At 45.5% G+C, this 23879-nt stretch overlaps 9 protein-coding genes; 6 read left to right on the forward strand and 3 right to left on the reverse strand.

Moving 5' to 3' along the window:
- Positions 1–509: 509 nt before the first annotated feature.
- Positions 510–2300, reverse strand: GSBLH_T00001233001 (uncharacterized protein). XM_013039600.1 has 10 exons: positions 2000–2300; positions 1898–1969; positions 1780–1866; positions 1677–1748; positions 1580–1648; positions 993–1550; positions 862–954; positions 758–829; positions 661–729; positions 510–629 (listed from the first exon to the last, which is right to left on the reverse strand). Exons 1-10 carry the CDS (start codon positions 2277–2279, stop codon positions 550–552), a joined length of 1452 nt encoding a protein of 483 aa, XP_012895054.1. The 5' UTR covers positions 2280–2300; the 3' UTR covers positions 510–549.
- A 2446-nt stretch (positions 2301–4746) lies between these two features.
- Positions 4747–5390, forward strand: GSBLH_T00006224001 (uncharacterized protein; the record flags this gene model as incomplete). The annotated part of the gene is made up of 3 exons (XM_013039601.1): positions 4747–4886; positions 4938–5135; positions 5171–5390. The coding sequence occupies 3 exons, from the start codon at positions 4747–4749 to the stop codon at positions 5388–5390; spliced, it is 558 nt and encodes a 185-aa protein (XP_012895055.1).
- A 4438-nt stretch (positions 5391–9828) lies between these two features.
- GSBLH_T00001234001 (uncharacterized protein) lies at positions 9829–12156 on the forward strand (the record flags this gene model as incomplete). XM_013039602.1 has 10 exons in its annotated part: positions 9829–10064; positions 10116–10339; positions 10375–10819; positions 10851–11181; positions 11210–11375; positions 11403–11479; positions 11508–11581; positions 11612–11690; positions 11727–12061; positions 12092–12156. The coding sequence occupies 10 exons, from the start codon at positions 9829–9831 to the stop codon at positions 12141–12143; spliced, it is 2019 nt and encodes a 672-aa protein (XP_012895056.1). The 3' UTR covers positions 12144–12156.
- A 903-nt stretch (positions 12157–13059) lies between these two features.
- Positions 13060–14225, forward strand: GSBLH_T00001235001 (uncharacterized protein; the record flags this gene model as incomplete). XM_013039603.1 has 5 exons in its annotated part: positions 13060–13093; positions 13122–13223; positions 13253–13340; positions 13373–13415; positions 13447–14225. Exons 2-5 carry the CDS (start codon positions 13156–13158, stop codon positions 14223–14225), a joined length of 978 nt encoding a protein of 325 aa, XP_012895057.1. The 5' UTR covers positions 13060–13093; positions 13122–13155.
- A 132-nt stretch (positions 14226–14357) lies between these two features.
- Positions 14358–16103, forward strand: GSBLH_T00001236001 (uncharacterized protein). XM_013039604.1 has 6 exons: positions 14358–14414; positions 14445–14862; positions 14893–15036; positions 15067–15135; positions 15165–15777; positions 15806–16103. Exons 3-6 carry the CDS (start codon positions 15019–15021, stop codon positions 16093–16095), a joined length of 990 nt encoding a protein of 329 aa, XP_012895058.1. The 5' UTR covers positions 14358–14414; positions 14445–14862; positions 14893–15018; the 3' UTR covers positions 16096–16103.
- A 15-nt stretch (positions 16104–16118) lies between these two features.
- GSBLH_T00006225001 (uncharacterized protein) lies at positions 16119–18222 on the reverse strand (the record flags this gene model as incomplete). Its single annotated transcript, XM_013039605.1, has 4 exons — positions 16119–16361; positions 16411–16642; positions 16672–17847; positions 17882–18222. The coding sequence occupies 4 exons, from the start codon at positions 18220–18222 to the stop codon at positions 16119–16121; spliced, it is 1992 nt and encodes a 663-aa protein (XP_012895059.1).
- Positions 18223–19606: 1384 nt separating this feature from the next.
- GSBLH_T00001237001 (uncharacterized protein) lies at positions 19607–20683 on the forward strand (the record flags this gene model as incomplete). XM_013039606.1 has 8 exons in its annotated part: positions 19607–19638; positions 19673–19800; positions 19831–19917; positions 19949–20117; positions 20146–20346; positions 20382–20427; positions 20458–20506; positions 20537–20683. Exons 1-8 carry the CDS (start codon positions 19614–19616, stop codon positions 20681–20683), a joined length of 852 nt encoding a protein of 283 aa, XP_012895060.1. The 5' UTR covers positions 19607–19613.
- An 873-nt stretch (positions 20684–21556) lies between these two features.
- GSBLH_T00001238001 (uncharacterized protein) lies at positions 21557–22384 on the reverse strand. XM_013039607.1 has 2 exons: positions 22358–22384; positions 21557–22289 (listed from the first exon to the last, which is right to left on the reverse strand). The coding sequence occupies exons 1-2, from the start codon at positions 22363–22365 to the stop codon at positions 21584–21586; spliced, it is 714 nt and encodes a 237-aa protein (XP_012895061.1). The 5' UTR covers positions 22366–22384; the 3' UTR covers positions 21557–21583.
- Positions 22385–22762: 378 nt separating this feature from the next.
- GSBLH_T00006226001 (uncharacterized protein) lies at positions 22763–23671 on the forward strand (the record flags this gene model as incomplete). Its single annotated transcript, XM_013039608.1, has 5 exons — positions 22763–22946; positions 22975–23097; positions 23119–23280; positions 23310–23447; positions 23481–23671. 5 exons carry the CDS (start codon positions 22763–22765, stop codon positions 23669–23671), a joined length of 798 nt encoding a protein of 265 aa, XP_012895062.1.
- Between the last annotated feature and the right edge of the window lie 208 nt (positions 23672–23879).

Here is a 23879-nt window from a genome sequence, read left to right on the forward strand (position 1 = left end):
GATTTCTCTTTTGCTTGTGATTCGTAATCACTTGTAGATAGTTGCTAGTATGAAATAGGATAGAGAGAAGGGATGATTTAAGATGGGTTGTGCATTTTGGTTGAGCAAAACCATTCTTTGTTAAGTAGGTTCTTTGGAGATTCCATGATGGAGAGATCCAATAATTTCGAATCTACAACATCGGTTATGTGGGATGTTTTAAACATGATAAATATATCGCATCGCACCTTTTTTGCTTGAAAATGAGTCATCAACGTATTTCCGTGATCATGAAGGATTTATTATGCTTTTCAAATTCATTTCGGGAATTTTTCACAGGAAGACGAGTTTGTGAGTAAATTTCACTGTGACACACGATGTTAGTTGAAACATAATAAGAATTATTTAAAAAGACTGCTTCTCGATATCTGGGATTGACGCTTTCTATTTACAGATCCAATTCAGAGTCTAGCAGCAACACACACGCTGATACTTATTATCTGTGACCTTCTTTCTTAAACAAACACAGATTCGCAAGTTACACCCTATTGGTTCTTGATCCAGTGTCCTTTACGAATTCAGAAGTCTCATCAGAGCGTCCAACAATCCATTTCCCTTTTTCACAAGAGATCCCAGGTTCGGATGCACACCTACACAATAACGAAACGCACTCATTTCGACCCTCCACTTCCATTTCATTCACCGCCTCGAAGGAGTTGGGAAGACTCACCTCCATCACGTTAGGAATGTCTACCTCACAATCCAATTTCGTTGCTACTGTTCAACTTGACGTTCTTCATAAGACGCAGACTGTTTCCATCCGAGACAAGGCTGCGAAGGCGCGGCAGATCTGATAATAAAAAAGAACTGGGAATCGCTTACTCTTCATGGTCACACAGCTGTTATTGTCCATCACCACGCCATCCAGCGCATCCGATCCCAAACGAATCGTTTCCAGCATTGGCAGGTCTATTTCTCATCCCTCATTAGAATATTCAACTCTTCATCGTAACGGCAACAGCGTTGCAGAATCCCTTGTTTCCGACTTCGATCGACTGGAGAGATATCAAGTCTACATGCCATCGAGATTGTATTTCTACCCTCCAGGACAAAGTCCGCATCGTGGAAATTGCAGGACTCGTATCCCACTTCTCCGATCTTCAAATGCTTCAGCATATTGCAGTTCTGAATCACGAACGGTCCGCTATAGTCGCTGAAGCTGTATCGTCCGATGGTGATGATTTCAAGAGACGGACAGTTGGTAACGGTAAAGTTTCGATGCGGATTGTCACCACGCTCGTTTTTACTCTGCGTAAAGCAGTTCTTCCCAATAGTGATCGACTTCAGGGCGGGGAGTCCGCTGATTACAAAATGATACACCTCGCTGAAGCAGTCGTTTGCAATCTGGAGCGTCTCCAGAAGCATGAAAGTGGTCAGCTCGAAGAAGCGATCGGCTCGATCATTGCAGGAGAAGGCGGGAATGACCATTTCGGAGGTCGCTGGGTTCATTTCGGTGATCATACTCGGACACTTGCTGGTGATAACCAGCGACGCTAGACTGTTGCTCACGTCTACAGTGAGAGGCAAAGCAAAACCGAACCATCGATGGTCGCGAACTCCACGTAGTTGAAGGAGTCGGGAAGAGAAACGTCGGTCAATCGGGGAATGTCTGCGTGAGAGGAAAGAAGAGAGCCAACTCGAAAGAACAACGGTGCGTTGCAGAGCGAACGTCGCGCCATCCGAACGAAGCGTCGTCAGATTCGGCAGATCTGTGGATCACTGCTCGACAATTAGGAATACTCTTCATTGTGAGGGTGTTGATCGTCTTCTTGTATCTTCCCTGAATGGACTGGTTTCCGCACACGAACTCCCTCAGTCTGGGGAGATCTGCGCTTGACCGTTCGCATTGAATCCCTACTCTCAATGACGGTGCAGACAGACCAGAAGAACGCCAGTTTTCCAAGATGAACAACCTCGAGAGAAGGCAAATCTGCATCGAATTAAGGCGGAAATAGAGTACCTCGAAGAACAAAGTTCGCGTAGTCGAAGTTCCAACTATCTTCGGTGATATCTCCGATCTTCAATTCTTCGAGAGCCGGCAAGTTCTTCACTTCGAACTCTCCGGAGTAGTCGCAGAAACTGTACTTTCCGATAATAATACTGCGCAAATGGGGGCAATCAAGGACGTGGAACGACCGCGTGGGATCGTTGCCATGTCGTTTCTTTTCAGCGGTGAAGCTATTCTCTCCGATCGTCAGTGAGATGAGATTCTGCAAGCCTTGGATCCGGAATTCCTTCATGTTCTCGAACGAATCGTTCCCGATCCGAATGGTTTGGAGTTTAGTGAAACGCGAAAAGTTGAAGGGCGGGACGTTCGGGTTGTTACAGATTCCGTTTTCGAGGTCGATGGTTGTTACCGATGAATCGATTCTCTCCAAATTGACAATCTGATCGACTGGGAGAAGCTCAGCGAGCGGCTCAGCGACGTCTATTTCTTCAAATGGGCAATCGATTCATACTCTCCACGGTAGAGTTTCGGACCATTTTGAATGAGCCGGGGAGTCTCACATTGTCCAAAGCGGGAATGTCTGATGGTGAGAAGAAAAAGTGAAGGAACGTACTTTGAAGAATTACCAACTTCGGCGAATGGAACGTGAATCCAGGTTTATTGGAAATCAGGGTTTTGAGCATGGGCAAATCTGAGAATCAAAGAAAAGAAGACATCGTTCTACCCTTCATAATCAGAGAGCAATCGTCTCGCTTGTCTCCATTCATCGAGTTATCTCCCACTCGAATTGAGTTCAGCTTCGGTAGATCTACATGAAAACTCACACTAAATTGTACTTTCGAAGACAGTGTGAGTGGAGAATCCGAACGTTTTGTCTCCCATTACGATAGTTCGCAGTTCAGGCAAATCTCGGAAAATGCACGAGCTGTTGCTGAAGTTCCACGACTCCTCGTCGAACACTCCAATCTCGATTTCCCGCAGTCTTCGAAGATCCAGCAGTTCAAAATCGCCGCCATAATCGCTGAAGCTGTAGCGGCCGATCTTGATAGTTTCGAGGAAAGGGCAATGCTTGATGTGGAAGGATCGGTCTTTGTCTTCTTTCCATCCGTTCAGCTCCTTCGTGAATGAACTCTTTCCAACCGTGAATTGTTGGAGTAGGGGCATGTCAGCAATGCAGAAATAGTCCACGCGAGAACAGCACTCGTCGCCCACTTCGATCATCCGCAGCTTTGCGAAAGCCTTCAGCTCGAATCTAGCCATACTATTGCAAGTCGAAGAGCGGATCTTGAGAATCTCGACCGTCGACTGCAAACCACCCAATTCAGCATCGCTAGTGATAATAGTTTCCTCTCCCGTCAAAGGCATCATTGCCAATGTCTCCTCTTCTGTAGGCTGTTGCTCGGCACTATTGTCTTGAGGTTCATCAGAGTCATTCGAGTCATCCGAGTCATCCGAGTCATCCGAGTCGTCAGAATCGTCAGAATCGTCAGAGTCGTCAGAACCTTGAGCAAGTTGACCAAGAAGGTGTGCCAAAGCATGGATTTCATATTCTGGATCTTCAAACTGCTGTTCTTCATGGGTTTCTTCCTCATCCACAGTCGATTCTTCCTCATCACCAGGTACTTCCGGTGGCTCAGGTACTTCCGGTAGCTCAGGTACTTCCGGTATCTCAGGTATTTCCGATGGTTCAGACTCTTCAGGTTGGATATACCATCCCTCGGCTAGATCCTGTTTCTTAACCTCCACTCCATGTTCCCATTCTCCTATACCCACAGTGACATGGTTCTTAATCAAATAACCTTGTCCATTGCGCAAATAAACACCGGTCTTTTCATCCAGGCAGTATCCACCTCTGTAGATTGGGTTCAGATCGTATTTCTTCAAATTGGGAAATTCTGGATCATATTCCACCATTTCGTCCCCAATGAATTCACGAAGATATTTCACCACCTTTCCATTTTCCCAAATGCCCTGGCGAGAGATAATACCGGTTTCTCTGTCGTATTCATTGCCTAGTCCGTCGCGCTGATATGACTCATTAAACTGACCACGAAAAACGATCTTGTTAGTTTCAGGATCTTCATATTCGAGGACAGCCCCTTCGATATCGTTAGCAATGCGCACAATATCCGTCTCACCTTCATTTCGGACCTGAACCAGTTTAACTATTCCATTCTCAAAATACGTGATAGTCCCGATCGACGCATCATCTCGTTCGATCCACTCGATTTGCTTCACTCCGAGCGAATAAAGTGTCACTACACCATTGGGTCTTTTTATGAGGATTTCATTTGAGTGACTCCCTTTGTATGATACAATAGTACACTCTTCCTCATCAATAATATCCGTGACTCTCTCTGACTCTTCATATCCATCGAGAAAGTACTGCTCAGTAATCGATTCCAAGTAAGGATCTATACTTATTACCCATTGCACAATCCTACTTTTAAACATTTTTTGAAAATATTCTGTTTCCAAGACGATATTGTTAAAAACAGATTATAATATTACTATACAACGTTTTCGTTATTTTTAACAATTTCATTTTTTTTAAAATAAACAGATCGTTATTTTGAAATTAACGGAGCAGTGCAAAAACGATATCGAAAAACCTTTGCAATTTAAATTCACACAAAAACAAAAGAGATATCCATATTCAGGTTCTTTTCGATTTTGGATTATTTACCAAACAATGGTCTTGGACGTTCAAGCAGCACTAGGAGAGAAAGTCGATTTGTGATACTTCCTCTCTTGTCGTCATGGATGGAATTGCAGTCGTTGATGAAGAGAAAGCAAAGAAACTACGATTGTTCTTACTAAAGAAAATTCAACCCTTCGGTTCTGTGGTTAAGAACGACATTTTCATACCTATCGATCCAGAGACGGGGAAAAGCTATGGGTAAGGTTTATGTTGCATATTAGAATTGAATGAACTAACAATTGTGTGTAGAGCTGCTCTTTTCGAGATGGCGAGTCCTGAGGAAGCAAAGAAAGTGATTTCTGGACTTCATAACACACCTATGGATAAACTTCACACATTCCATTTATATAGTTATGCGGATATCGTCGATTCTCTTCAAGATCCCAACACAATGGAGTTACCCAACAAAGAATCGTTTGCTCCGCTGAAGAAGCTCGCCTCTACCCCGTATTTCTCATTATCGATGTTTCGATGTATCCTAGAAGCGGTCTACATTCGTGGATGCAAGACGCATTCCAACGCGACCAATTCCTTATCCGGTACAAAGACCAAGTGGAAGTGTACTGGTGCGACTCTCCCTCGCCACAGCTTGCACACGACGGCAAGAACGACCTCGCCTGTTCGCAGCCGCTGATGCTGCGATTGTCAATAGGCATAAATCACACTCAAATCTTCGAATCGAAGCTCTTTCTCATTGTCTGATACATAAAAGATCTTTGCTTTGTGGAATGTAAGCGACTCTCCTGGCCTCCTTCTCAATCCGAAAACACAAAACGTTTCAAATGAAACTACGAATCACGAGAAGTGTGTTCGTATGATTGTAGAGCGATTGATTTGAACTTGGCGTCGCTTCCCACAAAGAATGAGTTTAGTCGGATCGCTGTTTTTCCGCTGTCTTTCGTTTGATTTCGAGTACTGTGCTGGAAAAGGAGGGTTTCTTATTCTCTCGAAAAGATCGCAATGATTATGATTGTGAATGTGGTGACGGGAAAATGTGAATTGGGCGTGATTTAGACAATTGGGATTGATGGAGCGATTGTGAAGTCTGAACTCACTCTGAGGATGTAGATTGATTTCTGGAATGGATGTGTTTGTTCAGAAATTCGTTATACAGCATAACACAAAACCAGTACACAATAGTAAATGTAAGTTGCAAGAGTGATTCAAAGAGATGATACTTTGAGGATATGGAAAATACAGTTCAACATTTATTCAACAAGTATAATATAATATAATATATATTGTATATCAACATGAAGAATTGAATGGTTTTAGCAGGAAGTGAAACAACAACGATTTAATTGAGAATATTGAATGCCAATAATTTATTGATACAAGGATAAAATGGTTGAGAGGTTAATGAACTCAATTACCTAGTACAATGGAAAACTCTCTCGTTCAGATATTTATCTAAATGTCTTTGAGTGATACAGTATGAATCCAGATAGAAATACATTATGTACAAATAGTTATGAAATAATAGACCAACAAACTGAGCTAAGAGTGAAAACCAGTATTTTCTTAATATGGTCAACAATTTTGATAGTATACATATCGATAAACCATAATAATATAGATTCATCAAAACAAACCAGAGAATCCAGGTATTTACTCAACGACTACATTACCATGGAAAAGAAGAAGATCTCTATTAATGGGGTGGAATATGAAGTGACCCTATATCAAGGAGATCATTCAAACGAGTATTTGTTGAGTGAAATGAAAGATGGTAAAGTTGAAGGTCGTTGCCAATTATTCAATCGCGGAATCTTGAGCCTTGCATGGGTGATGAAAAATGGTAAGCGAATCGGTGGCGTGACAGAATATGAGAACGGTAAAGCATTACAAAGAGAAAATTGGGATTCGATCCTTGGAAATGATGGAGATCGCAGAATAATCGAAAATAGTAAAGAAGGATTGATCATGACAATTCGAAGTAAATGTAAAGGTGAAAATGGTGAAGAGAAGGACGGGGTGATTGTTTATCGAGGTGGATTTGATGAAGAAATGAATCGAGATGGTTATGGAATGGAATATGATGTAGGGAATGGTAAAGAGAAGATTGAAGGATACTGGTCGAAAGACAAAATGATTCGAATGATTCGAGAATTTGATGCTGATAATAACAAAATGATCGAATATGCTGAAAACAAAGGTGAGAATGGGAATGCGGAGTTATTGAATCGAATTCCAATGTATATAGGAGGATATAGTATCGAAAATGGTAAATTTGTACGAAATGGAATGGGATATTTACTTGATGAAGCCAGTGGAACAGCAATTCGTGAAAGTGAATGGGAACATGGAGAAGAGAAGAATGGAGGAATCGACCTGTATGAAGGCTGGTATAAAAAAGGAATGAGTGAAAGCATTCGAAGTGTACTAAAGAATGAAAAACCAAGAGAAATGAAAACTGAACCAACTGTAAATCTATTTGCCAAACGAATTGAAATCAGCAATAGTTCGGAATTGAATAAAATGGATTTGAAAGTGACGAACTTGGTGATACGTTCGAATAGTTGTAATGATCTGAATAAACTGGATCTGAACAAATTCAAATGGTTGGAATCAATCGAAATCGGTGATGATTGTTTTGGATCCGTGAAAACAATCAAAATCGATGGATTGGATCGATTGAAAATTATCAAAATCGGAAGCAACTCATTTACTCAGGCAAAGAATGAGTGGGGAAAAGACAAATCGAAATCATTCCACATATTGAATTGTGAATCATTGGAATCTATTCAAATTGGTGATTATAGTTTCAGTGATTTTGGAGGCGACTTTGAATTGAAGAATCTACCACAATTACAATCTATTCAAATTGGTACAATTGGAACTCAATCAACCAATTTTTATTGGAGTTCATTTGTGATTCGAGGTATTGATATGATATTGAATACTTGAATGAATAGATCTTCCAAATTTGCAATCTATTACATTAGGTGATTGGACATTCCGTGATTCCTTATCGACAATAATTGAAAGTATTGAATGAATGTGAATGAAATGATTGATATAGATCTTCCATCATTACAATCCATTCAACTCGGTAATTATGCTCTCCAAGGAAGAAATAGAAAACCATGTTCCTTGACAATGCGAAGTAACAATAATATGATTCTGAATGATTTACTTTGTAGATCTTCCAAATCTAACATCAATAACTTCTGTACGATCTAGTTTCCTTAATCCTCGTGTAGTGACATTGGCAAGTATTTCTGAATATTGAATATTGATAGTATTTAGATATTCCAAATCTTCAAAATGTCAAGCTACCTGGTTCATTCCGATATGCTCGATCGAAATCAATTTCGAGTATAGTTTGATCGATTTGATTTGATTCATAGATATTTCTTCCATTCTCGATAATAGAGTTACTGAGTGCAAAGAAAAAACAGAAGTCCATATTTATTCAGAAGATAAAAACCCTACGCACTCCGATACATTAAAGGATAAAAGTAGAGATGCCGCACCGTCATCTAGTTTATCATACTTTTCATGCAAACCATTGCGACCAACATCAACACAAGCAGAACAAATATCTCAATATCAAAGCCAGCCAAGAGTCCTATCACCTCAAAGAGATAATTCAGTACAAATCGCTCCACCCAGTTTTAGAGAAAGCTCATGGAAAACAATTTTGAAAAAACCAAGAGAACCTTCATCTAGATATGTGTAAATGCTTATCTAGTTAGCTTTAAATTACATAATTATAGTCCCCCAACCATAGGATTTTACCAGCAATGAATCTCCACAGCCTATTCATATTAATTATCATTGTTTATATAATGCTTACTTTGTTTGTATTTAGTTATAAGTTTCTCATTATCATTCTTTAATCATTTATTGATTTAGGATCCAATCATTGATTGACACTTTTCCATTATCATAACTCAGAAAGGTTTAAAGAGCATGTTCCAATTCTTTGTGTAATTAGTGTTAAGAATAAAGAGTGAAAATACATGAATAATAGAAAAGTAAGCTGAAGCAATTCAGTACAGTTCAATGATTGAAACAGAAATGTATTTTTCCTGACAAATCACCAGATAGTGAGTGCGTGAATTGAGACATCCAAGTATATGAACTGGATCGTAATGAATTGTATTATATACCGTTTTTATAACTAGAGTTGGAAATTCCTATTAATATATATATATAATTGAATAGAATTCGTTTTTTCGTTCCGATTTGTGCGTGTAGTACAAAATTAAACCTATCTCAAAGGAAATTGGAGAGTGAACAGGTAAACTTTCTAAGTGTAGAAATTCGATATCAATTGGTCAATAATAATCCCCTCAATGAGTGTATTATGATAAATAGAATAGTAAGGAAATAATTGAATTGAAAAAGAATCGAGGTGGATTCTCTTGTTTTGTTTTCAAATCTATGGATTCATTCACTTGATCCTTCCACTTGCATATTATAATAACTAGAGTAACAATGTGTGATGTTGGTTGTATCTCTTGAACCTATTCACAGTACACACAAAGAAATCAGTATAATATCCACATTGATTTGTTCCTATTCAGTTCGCTATTGTTTTCGATATAGTCCTACTTTCAATCACTTCACCTATTTCATTTTATCTAATAAGTATTGAGTATCAACACTGTGCTTTTCTACAATCAATTGAACATACCACATATGACTGTAGATCACAGGGTTGAACCATTATCTACACAAGAGTCTGTATCTCTAATCATCCAGTAAAAATAACTCAATTCGTAAAGTAATCTCACTCAAACAGCTACTTTTCAGTACTTTGTAGATTCAAAATTGCTGATAAGTTTATGCATCTTGTTCATATCATTTACATTCTATTTTCTGTCCACTATTTACAAAAAAAAGTATTACAATTAGCATTGCTTGCACTAATCTCACTTCATAGGATCGATTTATATTGGTTAACCACATTTATACTGTTAACAAGTTCAAGTTAACAAAACAACTTCCTTGGCAACTTTCTCTCTATTCCTATTCCATTCTCATCATCTAGAACTCTCCAAGACACATCCTTCTCTTTCCACTTCGTTTCTCTAATTAAAACGTGTCCTTTAAAAGCAATTCCTCCATTTTTTACCTTTCCATAAATAGTCCAGATTTCGACACTTTTCGATTATTGCTTATTTACCAAACAATGGTCTTGGACGTTCAAGCAGCACTAGGAGAGAAAGCCAAATTCATCACGAGCGAAGAGATCAAGCCAATTTGTGATACTTCCTCTCTTGTCGTCATGGATGGAATTGCAGTCGTTGATGAAGAGAAAGCAAAGAAGCTGCGATTATTCTTACTAAAGAAAATTCAACCCTTCGGTTCTGTGGTCAAGAACGACATTTTCATACCTATCGATCCAGAGACGGGGAAAAGCTATGGGTAAGATTTGTGTTGCATATTAGAATTGAATGAACTAACAATTGTGTGTAGAGCTGCTCTTTTCGAGATGGCGAGTCCTGAGGAAGCAAAGAAAGTGATTTCTGGACTTCATAACACACCTATGGATAAACTTCACACATTCCATTTATATAGTTATGCGGATATCGTCGATTCTCTTCAAGATCCCAACACAATGGAATTACCCAACAAAGAATCGTTTGCCCCGTTGAAGAAGCTCGCCTCTACCCCGTATTTCTCATTATCGATGTTTCGATGTATCCTAGAAGCGGTCTGCATTCGTGGATGCAAGACGCATTCCAACGCGACCAATTCCTTATCCGGTACAAAGACCAAGTGGAAGTGTACTGGTGCGACTCTCCCTCGCCACAGCTTGCACACGACGGCAAGAACGACCTCGCCTGTTCGCAGCCGCCCATCGAATGGAGCCCTCTGGGCACCTACGTGGTCACCTACCACGGCCAAGGCATCATGCTCCACAGCGGCTCCTCCTTCTGCGAGTGCGGCCGTCTGCCCCACAAGGACGTCAAGCGCGTGCTCTTCAGCCGCCACGAGCGCTACGCGCTGACCTGGAACGGCGCGACGGGCGCCTCCGCCAAAGACGCTGTCGCTGTGTGGGACGTGGCGACCAATCATCTGCTGCGCCGCTTCCCCTGCACCGACCCGCACTGGCCGTCCTTCGCCTTCTCCGCCAACGAGCAGTTCCTCGCCGTGAAGGGCAGCAACGGCATCGGTCTGTGCGTGCTATCCTCAGGCCTGACCGCCTAGGTTCTCGCTCCCCGACTTCCGCCTGCTCCGCCAGGCCTGCTTCGGCGTGCCGTCGATCGCCGACTTCGCCTGGTCGCCCACCGGCGCCATTCTGAGCTACGTGATCCCCGAGACGGAGAGCAAGCCCGCCACCGTGGTGCTGCTCGACGTCCAGCAGGGCCGCATGCTCCAGTCCGTCTCTCTCAACAACGTCCAGCAGCTCCGCCTCGCGTGGTCCCCGCGGGGATCCGCGCTCGCCCTCGTGGTCGCGCGCAAGGCCAACCGGCGAGCCAAGACGCTCTTCTACCAGATCTCGCTGGTCCGCGTGGCGCTGCGGAATCTCCCGGTGGAGGTCGTGGAGGAGGGGCGTTTCAACGTAGACCCTGCAGATGGAGGAGGCCGTGGACGCGCTGGAGTGGGAGAACGACGACCAGCGCTTCGCGCTGCTCACCACCAACGCCAAGGCGCAGCACAATGTTTCGTTCTACGCGGTTACCGCGGGAATGGAGCCCGGAAAGCCGAAGAAGCACGAGCTCACCAAACTCTGTAGGATTGGGGCGGGCGTTTCATGAGATACGATTCCGAACCGCGCGTGCAACCGACTCTACTGGTCTCCCGCGGGGAACTACATTCTGCTGGCGGGTCTGGGGGTAGGGAATGGAGTTCGATGAGGAACAGACGTCGCTGCGGGGGAAACTGGAGTTCTGGGACGTTTCGGCGCGGATGTCGCTGAAGGAGCAGGAGCATTTCAGGTGATTCCCGCGGGGAGGAGTGATGGGTAGCTGCACGGACGTGGCGTGGTCGCCGAACGGGCATTTCTGCGTGACGTCGTCGTGCTATTCGAAGGAGAACAAGCAGGACGTGGGTTTTTTTGAAGGGAGAAGGGATGATGAGTAGTATGAAAACGGGTTCGATGTGTGGGATGTGACCGGAGAGAGCGTGGCGAAGAAGCGGCTGCCGCAGTTCCTGACGCTGCAGTTCCGTCCGTGGCCGATGGAGTGCGTGACGGAGGAGATGGAGGCGGAGGCGAAGAGCGAATTGGAGACGAAGGAGAAGGAGTATAAGAAGCAGATGGTGCAGATGGAGGCCATGAAGCATATCGACGAGATCCGGAAGAAGCTGGGATGGATCGATGCGTTCAGAGAGCGGAGACGGAGAATTCTGGAGACGATGGAGGCGATGAACGCGGAGAGAAAGGCGATGAAGGACAAGGAAGAGGAGATGGTGGAGATGTGGGAGAAAGGAAGGGAAGTGATGTGTAGAGAGGTTTTGGAGGAAGTGGAGCTGCTGGAACTGAAGAACGAGGCGTGTTGATTCATTTATGGGTTTTGTGTTTGTTGGATAATGCATAAAGAGGATAAGAGGGTGATTGGACTTGTGGGAGGCATTTGCAGTGAGGAATGGAGGCAGGGGTGAAGAATAGGCGGGAAAAGTACCATTGTCTCAATTTTGCGTAGCAAGGGGTGTTATTGCATTGACTGCGATAAATTGGGTCATAAAGTTTACATATCCAGATACTCTTGTGTTCATGGCACTCGATTTCTTAACAGAACGAACCTAATTCTCCAGGGTTCCAAAAGGTAGTGGAAACGTTTGGAAAGGAGATCGTTGGGGAAGATGGATATATCAATCGGAGAAAGCTGGGGTCGATCGTTTTTTCGAATGCAGGTAGCGTAGTACATTGCGCTGTCCTGTATAGAAGAGATGAAAAAACTCACCGACATTGTGTGGCCGCTAATTCGAGAAATGTTTTTAGAAGAGATACGCCGGTGGGTAGTATAGGGATAGGCATCACAACAAGAACGGATGCTTCAGTTGTCGTCGTGGAAGCGGCAATTTTGCTCGAAGCTGGATGGAACCAGGACATGGGAGAGGTACTAGCACCGTTGGTGGCTAAGTTCCCAGATTTGGGTGATCGAGTGTAGTCCGGAAACAGCAATTGAGAGAATGAAAGGCAGAGGATTTACCGAGGAGGAAGCGAAGCTGCGAATTTCCAGTCAGTGGAAAAATGAAGATCGAGAGAAATTTGCTGACGTCGTCATCGTGAACAATGGAAGTCGGGAGGAGTTGGAATCGCAAGTAAATAATTATTTCTTCCATGTTTTTTCGAAATTGACAATACAGAGAAATATTATTATCGAATTCGATAGAACCCAAGATCCTTTCGGCGTTTCATTTTGGGAGTTTCACAGAATGTTTGGGGTCAAAAGTCATAATTTCCGAGGTAGTAATACGTAGGATTAAAAAAACCTAAAAACAAGAGAGTGCATATTGTTTTCTTTGAACGATGAGCGATAACGGTAACACTGAGACTGTGAGTGTTGAGATGGTTGATGTTACGGTCAAACAGAACGTGGAGACGAAGCCCACTGAGGTAGAGAAGAAGGGTGATATGTATGGCTTTTGATATTGCTCTGAAGTAGTCAATTTGATCCCCAAGCTCGAGCGAGAGCGGCCAATATGACAAGCTATGTCGCCATGGTTTGCAACATTCTGTTAACTATTGCAAAGGTACGCTATTTTGAGACCGCTAATAGATGTAGTATGTGGCTGGTTATTTTGGAAACTCTTCTGCCTTGATTGCCGGTATGTTTTTACCCATATTCTTGACAAATAGATGCTTGGCACTCCCTGAGTGATCTTGCAACGGATGTGGTGGTCGTCGTCGTGAGTTGCTTCGCGAAGAAGCCCGCCGATCTGGACCATCCCTACGGCCATGGCCGTGTGGAGGTCGTTGGCAGTGTGTTGGTGGCTCTGTTCCTCCTGATCGCGGGCGTCTCCGTGGGCTACGACAGCGCCCAGAAGATCCAAACGCCGAACGAGGGCAAGCTGGAGTGGTACACCTCCATCGCCGCCTTGGTATCGATCCTGGTGAACGAAGGTCTGTACTGGTACGCCTACCTGGTGGGCAAGAAGATCAACAGCCAGGTGATCATCGCCAATGCCTGGCACCACCGCACCGACGCCATGTCGTCCGTGATCGCTCTGGGCGGCACTCTGGTGGCTCTCTTCTTCGGCTGGAACTACGCGGACCCCATCGCGGGACTGTTCGTGGCGCTGATGATCGTGTGGATCGGCCTGCAGATCCTCTACCAGTCCATGTGCTCCCTGGTGGACCGCATCCCCATGGAGATCGTCGACCAGCTCAACCAGATCCTCGCGGACATCCCCGGCGTGGAGGGCTACTCGGACGTGCGTGCCCGCGAGATGGGCGCGTTCGTGGTGGTGGATCTGAAGCTGTACGTGCATCCGGGAACGCACGTGGAGGACGCGGAGGAGATCCAGCGCGTCGTGGAGACCAAGATCCGCGAGGAGGTCAAGAACGTGACGGAGGTGATGGTGCGGATCACGTCGGTGCGCGATGATGTGAGAGAGGCGAGGAGCGATCATCCGTAGAAGAACAATAACGCGATTAACAACATCACCACGAGGATCCGCGAGGCCGTGATGAAGGTCGCTGCGGTGAAGGAGATCACGCAGATTCGCGTGTTTGGGCCCGGTAGCCGCGCGGGATGGATGTGATGGGTAGAGCCGTTCTCGGTGGATCTGCATATTCTGTGCAAGGAGTTTAGCTCGTTCTGCGAGGTAGGAGCGCGGAGAGGGGATGAGGGGTAGCAACATGCGGCGCTGCATGAAGTGAAGCGTGCGGTGATGGCGCTGGCACCGATGAAAGCGGTGCACGTTGGTTTGGAATGCGACGATGACGAACATCAGGTCAATTGCGAGGATGAAGGACCTTGCGTTCCAGTAGCCAAGGCAACTCCCTAAGGTTCCTTGGCTGCGCATTTTGAAAATTTTATTTTGTATTTAGTTATGTTGAGTTGCTGGGTGATTCGTTCGTTTGTTTGTTTGTTACAAAGGGAATAAAAGGGAAACTTTTGGAATTGTGTCACTCCATATTTCTTTTATAGCTATGACGAAACCCCTTGCTGTACGTTCTTTGGACGGCTTACTCATTGAGTAGACTGCTGCCAACTTGGTAAAGGTCTGTTTAGGTATCAGTATCCTTGCCATCCCCAACGTAACCTTTAACGTTGTAATACTGTGCCCGCGTGACGTGTAGGGAGGTTACCTGCCTATGGCCGTTTTAACTCTTCTCATTTCCATTTGGAATGCTTTTGCCACCCAAAGGGTGGTAGATGTAATTCCCTATCTGTCAAAGCCCGTAACGGATTCCGATGATCCGTTAATGCTCATGATGGAAGAAGTTTTTTTTGAACGGTCGTTTTATTGGTAGGCTATGGGCACTTTTGGTGTGATCCTTCTCGATTTCTGCTATCTAATTACCTTAGTTGGAGGAGGTCTAGTTGCGTATGAGGCATGTGTTTTGGCGAGTTTGTTAATGTACAGATCGTATTTAGCGACCTTTTATCTGGACTTCCTTGGGAGGATTGGGGTTTCAAAATTGCAAGCAGCAAGTTCTTCTGGGGAGCGGTCTATTTTATCGTCGTGATTCCGCTCTCTCTGCTCCGTGACCTTAGTTCCATGTCCTTTATGTCGATTGGAGGCCTCGTCGCCCTCCTCTCCTCCATTATTATCTACGTCGTTTACGGAGGCCTCCATTTCAAGATCAACTTCGAGACCTCCTTCCTCTGGCCGAAGAGCCTCAGCGAGTTCGCCAACATGTTCGGTGTGTGCTGCCTGTGCTTCGCGGTGCCCTTCTACGGCACCTCCTCGCAGCGGTCGATGGACGACAAGTCGAAATTCGGCGGCGTTCTCTACGGCTCGCTGCTCTTCTCCGGCTTCTTCTACATCCTCGTGGGCGTGGGCTGCTCGCTGCTGTACAACCGCGCGCCCGGCGGCATCGCGGAGATCTTCATCGAGAACATCGACCACAAGAGCTGGTTCTACTTCATCGCAGCCGGCCTGCTCTCGCTGAACTCGCTGTTCTCCTACCCCATCATCGCGTACCCGCCCGTGCTCTGCCTGGAGACGCTGCTGCACGACGGTAGGCGCGACGGGCGCGTGCGATGTAGACACCAACGAGGATAAGTTGTTCGTGAAGTCGTGGAAGAAGTGGCTGGTGCGCATCGGCATGTTGCTGGTCGTGGTGATCTTCGCAACCTGCTTCTCGGCGTTCAAGAGTATCATCAGCTTCGTGGGCGGGTTCGCAGTGACATTTGGGTGCTTCGCACTGCCGTCCTTTTTGCACTGGAAGCTGATTCCGGACCTGTCGACCACGCAGAAGGTGGTGGATTGGGTGCTGGTGGTGCTGGGACTCATCCTGATGGTGGTCATCACGCTCTTGAATATCTTCCATTTCTAATGTGGTTCGCTGTGTTTGTTCCATCAAACAAGAGAGGGCTGCTCTTCTTCGATCAGGCGGAGCGGCGATCGGTACGTCGAGAGCAGAGCGAGCGCCGCCTCCGCGTGGCCTTGCACGATGTCGTCGCGATCTTCCGTCGCTTGGCGGAGAATGTGGTCCACCAGGTCGATCTGTGTGTCCAGAATGGCTTTCAACTCGCCCTGCGTGCCTTCGAGAAGGCGGTAGAGCAGAAACACGGCGGCACGACGCACTAGAACGGCTTCGGGCTGCTTCTCGAAGAGCAGAACGCCTCGACAGTGACTCAGCAGTTCCTACAATCAGAAACGCGCAGAGAAAACGAACAGGAATAAACGGACTCATCGCGTATTTCAGATACGTCACCATCTCGGCGAGAGCGGAAAAGCAGGACGCTCGCAAGGCCTGGATTGAAAAGATCTCATCGTCCGCCGTCGCTTTGGTTTCTCGCTTTGCTTCCACTTTTTTCCACGTTAGTTCATTGGATGGATCCATGTACCCAAGAAACGCGTTCATTAACGGCTTGGCGAATCTGCAATCAACTCACCGCATCGATTCTACTTCACACACGCGTCTTTCATGTATTGCACGGTGCACACGATCGCTTCTCCCACGCGAAGCCGAAGATCCAAGGGAGCAATCGCGTTACTGAACGTTTCCAAAAGAATTGGAAGCACTTGCTCATGAAACGTGGAGGCCAGAATGACCATTGCGTTCACTGCTGCGAGATACACATAGCTATCGTCATCATTAAGGCCTTTTTTCAAAGCAGAGAGAATGGCAGGGAGCTCGGGAGCGAGCGATTCCTTGTCGCTGGTTTGTAAAAGATGGTGGAGTCGCGATAAAGCGAACGACCGCACGGGTTGGTAGGGACTTCGGAAGTCCTGCGCGATTTCAGGAAGAGCCACGGAAGGAGATTCGATTGCAAATGAAGAGGAGGAGGAAGATAATAGAGTGTGAGATGAAGAACGGGGTGCAGGAATGGACGAAGCGGCGATTTTGGATTCCACGCGATTGTGAAGATCTTGAAGACGCGTTTGGATGGCTCGTACGACGGGCAGCTCGGTGTGGTCGTCGAGTTCGCGAAGCATTCGAGCGATCACCGCTCTGAGATCGCGGTAATACAGCGATTCCTCCTCGGATGTTCGCTGTTTCCGATCCAAATCGACGATAAGCGGCGTGTCGAGCGCGCTGGAGGCGAGAATGACAACCAAATCGTTGCAGATCGCGAGGAGTTCCGTGGGGTTTTCGAAAGAATGCTCGGAGCTCAGAGCGATTTGCATGATTCGTTCGAGACTGCGAAGACCCTGCAATAAATCATCGCCGAATAGTTCAAGACGCGATGAATCGGTAATGGTGATCAATACGAGAATGATTCGCTGCTTTTGTTGGGGAGAGAAAGGCTGAAAAGAAACGGGCGCGAAGTGGGAGCGAAAGAAAAGATCGAGTAATGCGATAAATAATCTCGAAACTTGTTTGGTTGGCCAGCAGGAGAGAAGAGAAGACGCTTCGCGATCCCAGGATTCGCGTTGATTCAGATCGAGAATCCATTGCTGATCGAGTTTGGTGGATTTGCAGGGCCGTAGAACGAGGCCTCGAGATGAATCGAGAGCAAATCGAAGAGGACGGTTGGCAAGTCCATTGCCTTGAAGGATTTGAAGGAATGTGTCGACGGACAGCATCGAATTGACCACATATGTGTTCAGTAATTTCAATAAATATGCTTTTTCAGCACATCTACGCGGTGATGAATGAATCGTTACACAATCACTTGCTGCTTTCTGCGAAGACGTAAGCATGGAAAACCGCGGGGATGAGAAGGGAGCAGGAATCCATGATGTTAGGCATAACAGAACCTGTGATCATAATGCGAGTGAGACCACGAATGGCTCGTTCGATGGACGCATTGTCCCATGAAGTGTGCGAAGGATCGTCGTATTGAAGAGTTCCGTAATAAGGCTGCTGTGTGATGACCAGGAAGGGAGCGAAGAGCTTTGGAAAGAAGACGGAGAACACGGCGAGTTCGTTTTTATCGATGAGCAAATCGAGTACATGCACGCAGGTGGTCACGACGAATTTGTTGCTGTCCTTTTCGCCGATCAAGTGAGCCATTTGATTACAGATATTTGCGATGTACTCAGTACGATTCAACGCTTTGGAACAACTCGCGATGCCTCGAGCTGCATGAATGATTGCCTTGATAAGCAACATAATATCAATGAAATACATCGATGTTCCCTCCTTCGGAAAAGGATAAGAGCGAGGAAACCACACCGTTTACACCTCCAGGAAGCATGACAATCAGCCCCATGAGACGACTAATCGCATGATTGAGCCATTTCGACCTGCCATGACTCTATTTCGATAATATCATTTGGAACAGAATTACAGATTTTTGGAGAGAGAGAATGCATGTGATGAGGAGAACAAAAGAATAGGATGAAATGTGTGAATAAAAATAATCGACACAAGCTGTATACGGAAGATGGAAGGCTTCCACCTTGAGAATAAAGTGGATAAAGTAAAAAATGGAGTAGACAACTCCCGCTATTTCGAGGTCTTCAATCATTCCCGTCTTCAGACAGGTTATCACAATCTGATTGACATCACTCTCCGATAAATGGGAAGCAACACTTCCAAATCCATGGCGAAGGGCCGCTCCAAAAGATGAAAGGTCCGAAAACTCATTCCAGTTTACGTTTGCGTCTTTAGAGTAAAGCACTGGACCAATCACCCAAGCTACGTCTAACAGCAAAAGATTCCTAATTAAGGTGCAGTAACCCAAATTGATTGTCATGGTAGACGACACCATGTCGTGATTCTCATTATAATGGTCGACAATTTCTTTAAGCGCTTCATTCATTTCGATAAGTCTTGAAGCAGCGGCTTTGCTGTCATCCTTGTTAACTTCCTCAACGATAAGCGTAAACCCATCCTTAATAGTTTGAAATTGATCTGACTCTTGCATCAAATTCGGAGAATGCAAAATAGCCCGAGTCTTTTTCCAGAGAATAATAATGCCAGAACAAGAGAAGAAAACAAATAACTGGACGGACTTCCGTAGAGCTTGAGATTAAAAAACTTTTATTATTTTAGGGTTTCCGAAGAACATCACAACTCCGGGTCGAGGAGCGCGACTTGCAATTGGAACGTATCGTGGTTTGCTTAGAGAGTGATTCTGTAGTGGCTTTTTCACATATGGCTTTTTGAGACAGAAAGGGCTTTGCTTGTTTGTAGGTATCATGGAGCTTCTTTCTGCCGCCACTGCATACTCTCCCTTATACGACGGCTATCATATTTATAAGGGACGTCAGCAACTTCCTGCGACCCCAGTGCCCAAAGAAGACCCGAAGGAAGACTAGTTGCATTGTTTGTTCGAAAAAGCATGCGGTATAACGCTTTCAGTGCCAAAACGAACCAAAAGTGGTCAGTTATCCCTCTGGAGGATTAGTACGGTTATGTCCCAAAAGAATTGTGTTTTGCCATAATTCCTTGAAATCGATATGCGCAAAGAGACCTTACTTGCTTGTATGTGGATGAGTCTTATTACGCTAACGCAAAGGCCTGGTCAACTTGTTCGGAGGTAGTGTTTTTGGTTACAACGTGGGAGTTGTCTCTGGGTTAACCAAGCCTCTTATCCAGTGCACACTGTTCGATCCGTCGGACAACATTCCTCTGAATCTCTACATTGTGGTTTTTCTTTGCTTTTCTGACGTCTAGGGTTTGTTCACATCCACTATCCTCGTTTTTGCCACCATTGGTTCGCCTCTCGGTGTGTGGTTCGGTAACAAGTTTGGTATGCGTACCGTATCCTCTGTTTCTGGTGTTGATCTCGTAGTCGTTGATGATCATGGCGGGTATTGCTATTGTCTTCCCCATTCTTGCTACCTTTGTCAAGAACTTCTGGTACATTCTCACAATGAGAGGAATCCTCGGATTATCCCTCGGATTTGCCTCGGCTGTGTGTCCCATGTACAGCAGTGCCATCGTGGATGACAGTGTGAAAGGTACTTTTTCATGTTCCTTTCCAGCTAGGCCGCGTTGGCTCCACCTTCCAACTGTCCATCACCTTCAGCATTTTGATAGGCGAATTGATGAACTTCCTGCTGGTCCCCTCCTTCAACTCGGAGCAGTGCATCCCTCTCTCCGACTTCAGCTGGAAGATGCAGATCTCCTTCTGCGCGCTCTTCGGTCTCCTCCTGCTCATCACGCTCTTCTTCGGACCCAACCCCAAGCGTACCCTTTCCCTTCTCTCTCTCTCTCAACCCCAGCCGGCGAAAAGCGCGTCGCTTCTTCGCTTTCCCTCTCCGCCCAGGAGTTGCATCCATCGGCGTTCCTCACGTCTAGAACCTTCATCGACGGCAGACCGATGCGAAACAGCCTGTTCAGCATGAAGGTGGAAACGTGGAAACCGAGTGAGGGGTAGAACTTCCGGTGGCTGGTGCTGGCGATCATGCTGGCGGTGATGAATCAGTTCACGGGCGTGAACGGCGTGATGTACTACGCGTCGCAGATTCTGAGCGATGCGGGCGTGAAGAACGTAGCGCATGGAGATCATCGAGATCAATCGTAGCCGTTGATCGCGCAGATGTTCGTCGTGGGCGTGTGGAACATGGTGACGGTGTTCATTTTCATGGCGATCGTGGACTGCATGTCGCGCCGCAAGATCTTCCTGATCGCGCTGGCGGTGATGCTGGCTGGTTCGATCATTTTAGTGGTCTCTTTCTCCTTCAAAGGACTCAGCATTGCCGCGATCGTCGGCCTTCTCTTGTTCATTCTGGGCTTCGAGAGCGGTCCGGGCCCGCTGTTCTTCGTGATGGCGTCGCAGGACTTCCCGCCGGAGCTGGTGGACCAGGGAACGTCGGTGGCGAACGTGATTATGTGGATCTTCAACATCCTGATCGCGTTCTTCTTCCCGATTCTCACGTCGGCGGTGGGCAGTGCGGGAACGTTCGTGATTCTGGGCCTGTTCCAGCTGCTGTGCATGATCTATTTCGGATCGTTCGGCAAGTCGTAGGGGCGAGGGAAGGCTGCGATGAGTAGATCGGCGTCGGGAGGAAAGGTGACCAATACCATGATCGCGATGAGTAACAGTCACGAAAGTCTGAATACTCTGCTTTGATGTGTTTGAGAGAATAAACGAAAAGGATAGAAAAGGAAAGGGAGGGGTGATGAATAATCTATTTTGAGAGATGGATGGATGGATGGATGGATGGATTAACTGGAAGAAATCGAGGCCGAATAATGCAATCAACGATGCATACATCTATTCCAAGTCTATTTGAATTGAATCAGTGACCTATGAACACAACACTCGATCAGAAAAGAGTTGAATGAAGCCGATTTGGAGTGAAAACTGCCTTCATCCACATACCAATCACTCACCCCAACCTCCTTCCTTCGTTCCATTCCTTGCCTTCTTCCTTGCTTATACAACAAACATCTCCATATTATTCTTAACCTGAAAAGTGCTTTAGATCATTCTGTTCACCAGCTTGCCAATCAGCACCTCGTGGTTACCGTAGTCACCTCCCTCGTTGAAGTGACGCAGCTTCTTCGAGAATCCGCCGTTGGGGCTGTTCAGCTTGAAGGGCCACAGGAAGTTGTTCGCCTCCTTGAAGTGGGGTCCCACAGTGTAGATCTCGTGGATCAGATCCTCCACAGACACAATGCCGAACTTGCCGAGCACCTGCTCAATCTGCTCGTTCAGCATCAGAGGAACGCGCTGCTTGTTCAGCTTAGCATATCCACGCTTATAGATCAGAGAACGCACCAGCTTCAGGTTGGGGTAACCGTAGGCGATGTAGGGCTCCACCAGACGCAGCATCTCCATCGTAGCCTTGTTCAGACGCACGAACACGGCGTTGTGGATCTGGCGCAGACGAAGCAGACGCAGGGTCTTCTTCACCTTCGGAGAGCACTGGTTGATACCACGAATACGCACAACGATCGCCAGACGGCCCTCTCCCTCACAGAACAGATGACCGTTGTTGTGAGCATCTCTTCTCTGGGCAATCAGATCAGCCTCCATCTGAGCGTATTCCTTGTAGTACTGCTCAGTACGCTTCACCATCGCCTCTCTCTTGACCTGCTCGGCCTTCTCGAGGTTGGCAGCAAACTTCTCGGCGGCAGCCTTCAGTTTTTCATCACGACGCTGTTTCAAAGCCACAGACTCAGGACTACACAGAAATGAGACTCAAATTTCCGAAAAAAGGGTACACATGGATACCACTAGCAAAGTACTTACACTGACATTATAGATTAAGAATAATACTTGATAAGTCTTGAGAAAGCGACTGAATGGCTTGATTCTTTTCGCTATATTGAATTATTGTTCATCCAAAAGCACCCCATAGGTGAAATTGATTTCATTTTCTGTGTACTATCCACGCTTGAGTCACGCCTCATAAATCTATAATCAGATGGTCTCAACCAAATTTGGCGTAATCTTCATTTTTCTTTCAAAGGCTTTCATCCACAGTGTTTATATCCAAAATTATTAGTTTCCACTGCTGTATCCACCTAAAGAATGCGATAGAGACAAGAAAATAGGTATCTTCGCCTTGAGTCTTCTGAAGTGATTGATATAAATCCATCTATTATCTCAATCCCCCAAATGCGCAAATTTCAGGCATATAGCATAAACAATCAAATGGGTCAAAACCAGTCAGCCGAAGCTCTATACAAGACTCAGGAGACTAGGAATGTGCTAGCAAACAGTCAGAATCAGTCCTCTGATCGTTCCAACGAGTCTACTATCATTTGCAAGAGTCGATGGAGTGAGATTATTTTTACCCCAAGCGCAAAAACTCCCTACTATGAGGATATGCTGACGAGTAAACCAATGAATAGAATAGGACATAGACACGCCTTTGTTTACCTTTCTTAGCGGATTCTATCAAAAGAATGAAAGCTCGAAGCATATCTTCTTTCATCTAGCGTATGATGAAGTTTGCCGTGTGGCAGAATATGCGAAAAGCACGTTTCGTATGGTAGTTTAAACGATAGACTGGAAAATATTCAAATATACCGGAGAACCGACCGAAAACGGTATTATTTATTGGATTGGGTGTCTGAATGAGTCCCATCTGTATGAAAATCCCATCAAAACAGGTCTGGTCGAGATTGTGACCAGCAAAGACTATCATGTGAACTATTCTCGTTGTGAATGTATGCGAAAGGAGTTGTGTTCATCGTAGCTTCCATCTATCGTGTTTTGGAATTGCCTAGTCTGTCAGATAGAGACTGCTATTTTGATCCCGGCTGCATTATCTTTCACTTTCCCAAACACCTGATTTGTCCTGCTGGATACACGTTTCGAAATGGAGGAGGCCGAGGTACGTTTCGATGTCTGCCTGTTCATTGTGCAGGATCCGTGGTTCGCAGATGGGTACTTGAAGCTGCAACATCGATCAATGGTCCCTGGACGGTAATATCCAATCACCCGGAGGATGATACGTTTTTTTACGATGTGACCGATGGCCAAGATAAAGAAAACTCATTTCTGTATATATATATTTCAAGGCCTTCTAAAGATGTAGACCTCATTGCTGGCCAATAACATTGGAAAACAAGCAGTTCTTTTCCTTTTTCAAACTTCAGTCTTTACATACTCATGCTAATGGCCGATCCCATGCACTGTACATTAGTGGGTTTGAGTTATATGGAATCGTTCGATGGAATCGCAATAGTCATTAACTGATCGTTTTATTAGTAGCAATTCAGCGCAATAGCAAGTTATTTATAATTGGCTAATTCATTTGAATCAA

Source organism: Blastocystis hominis, assembly GCF_000151665.1.
Source record: "Blastocystis hominis, Singapore isolate B (sub-type 7) whole genome shotgun sequence assembly, scaffold_10".
Lineage (NCBI taxonomy): Eukaryota > Bigyra > Opalinata > Blastocystidae > Blastocystis > Blastocystis hominis.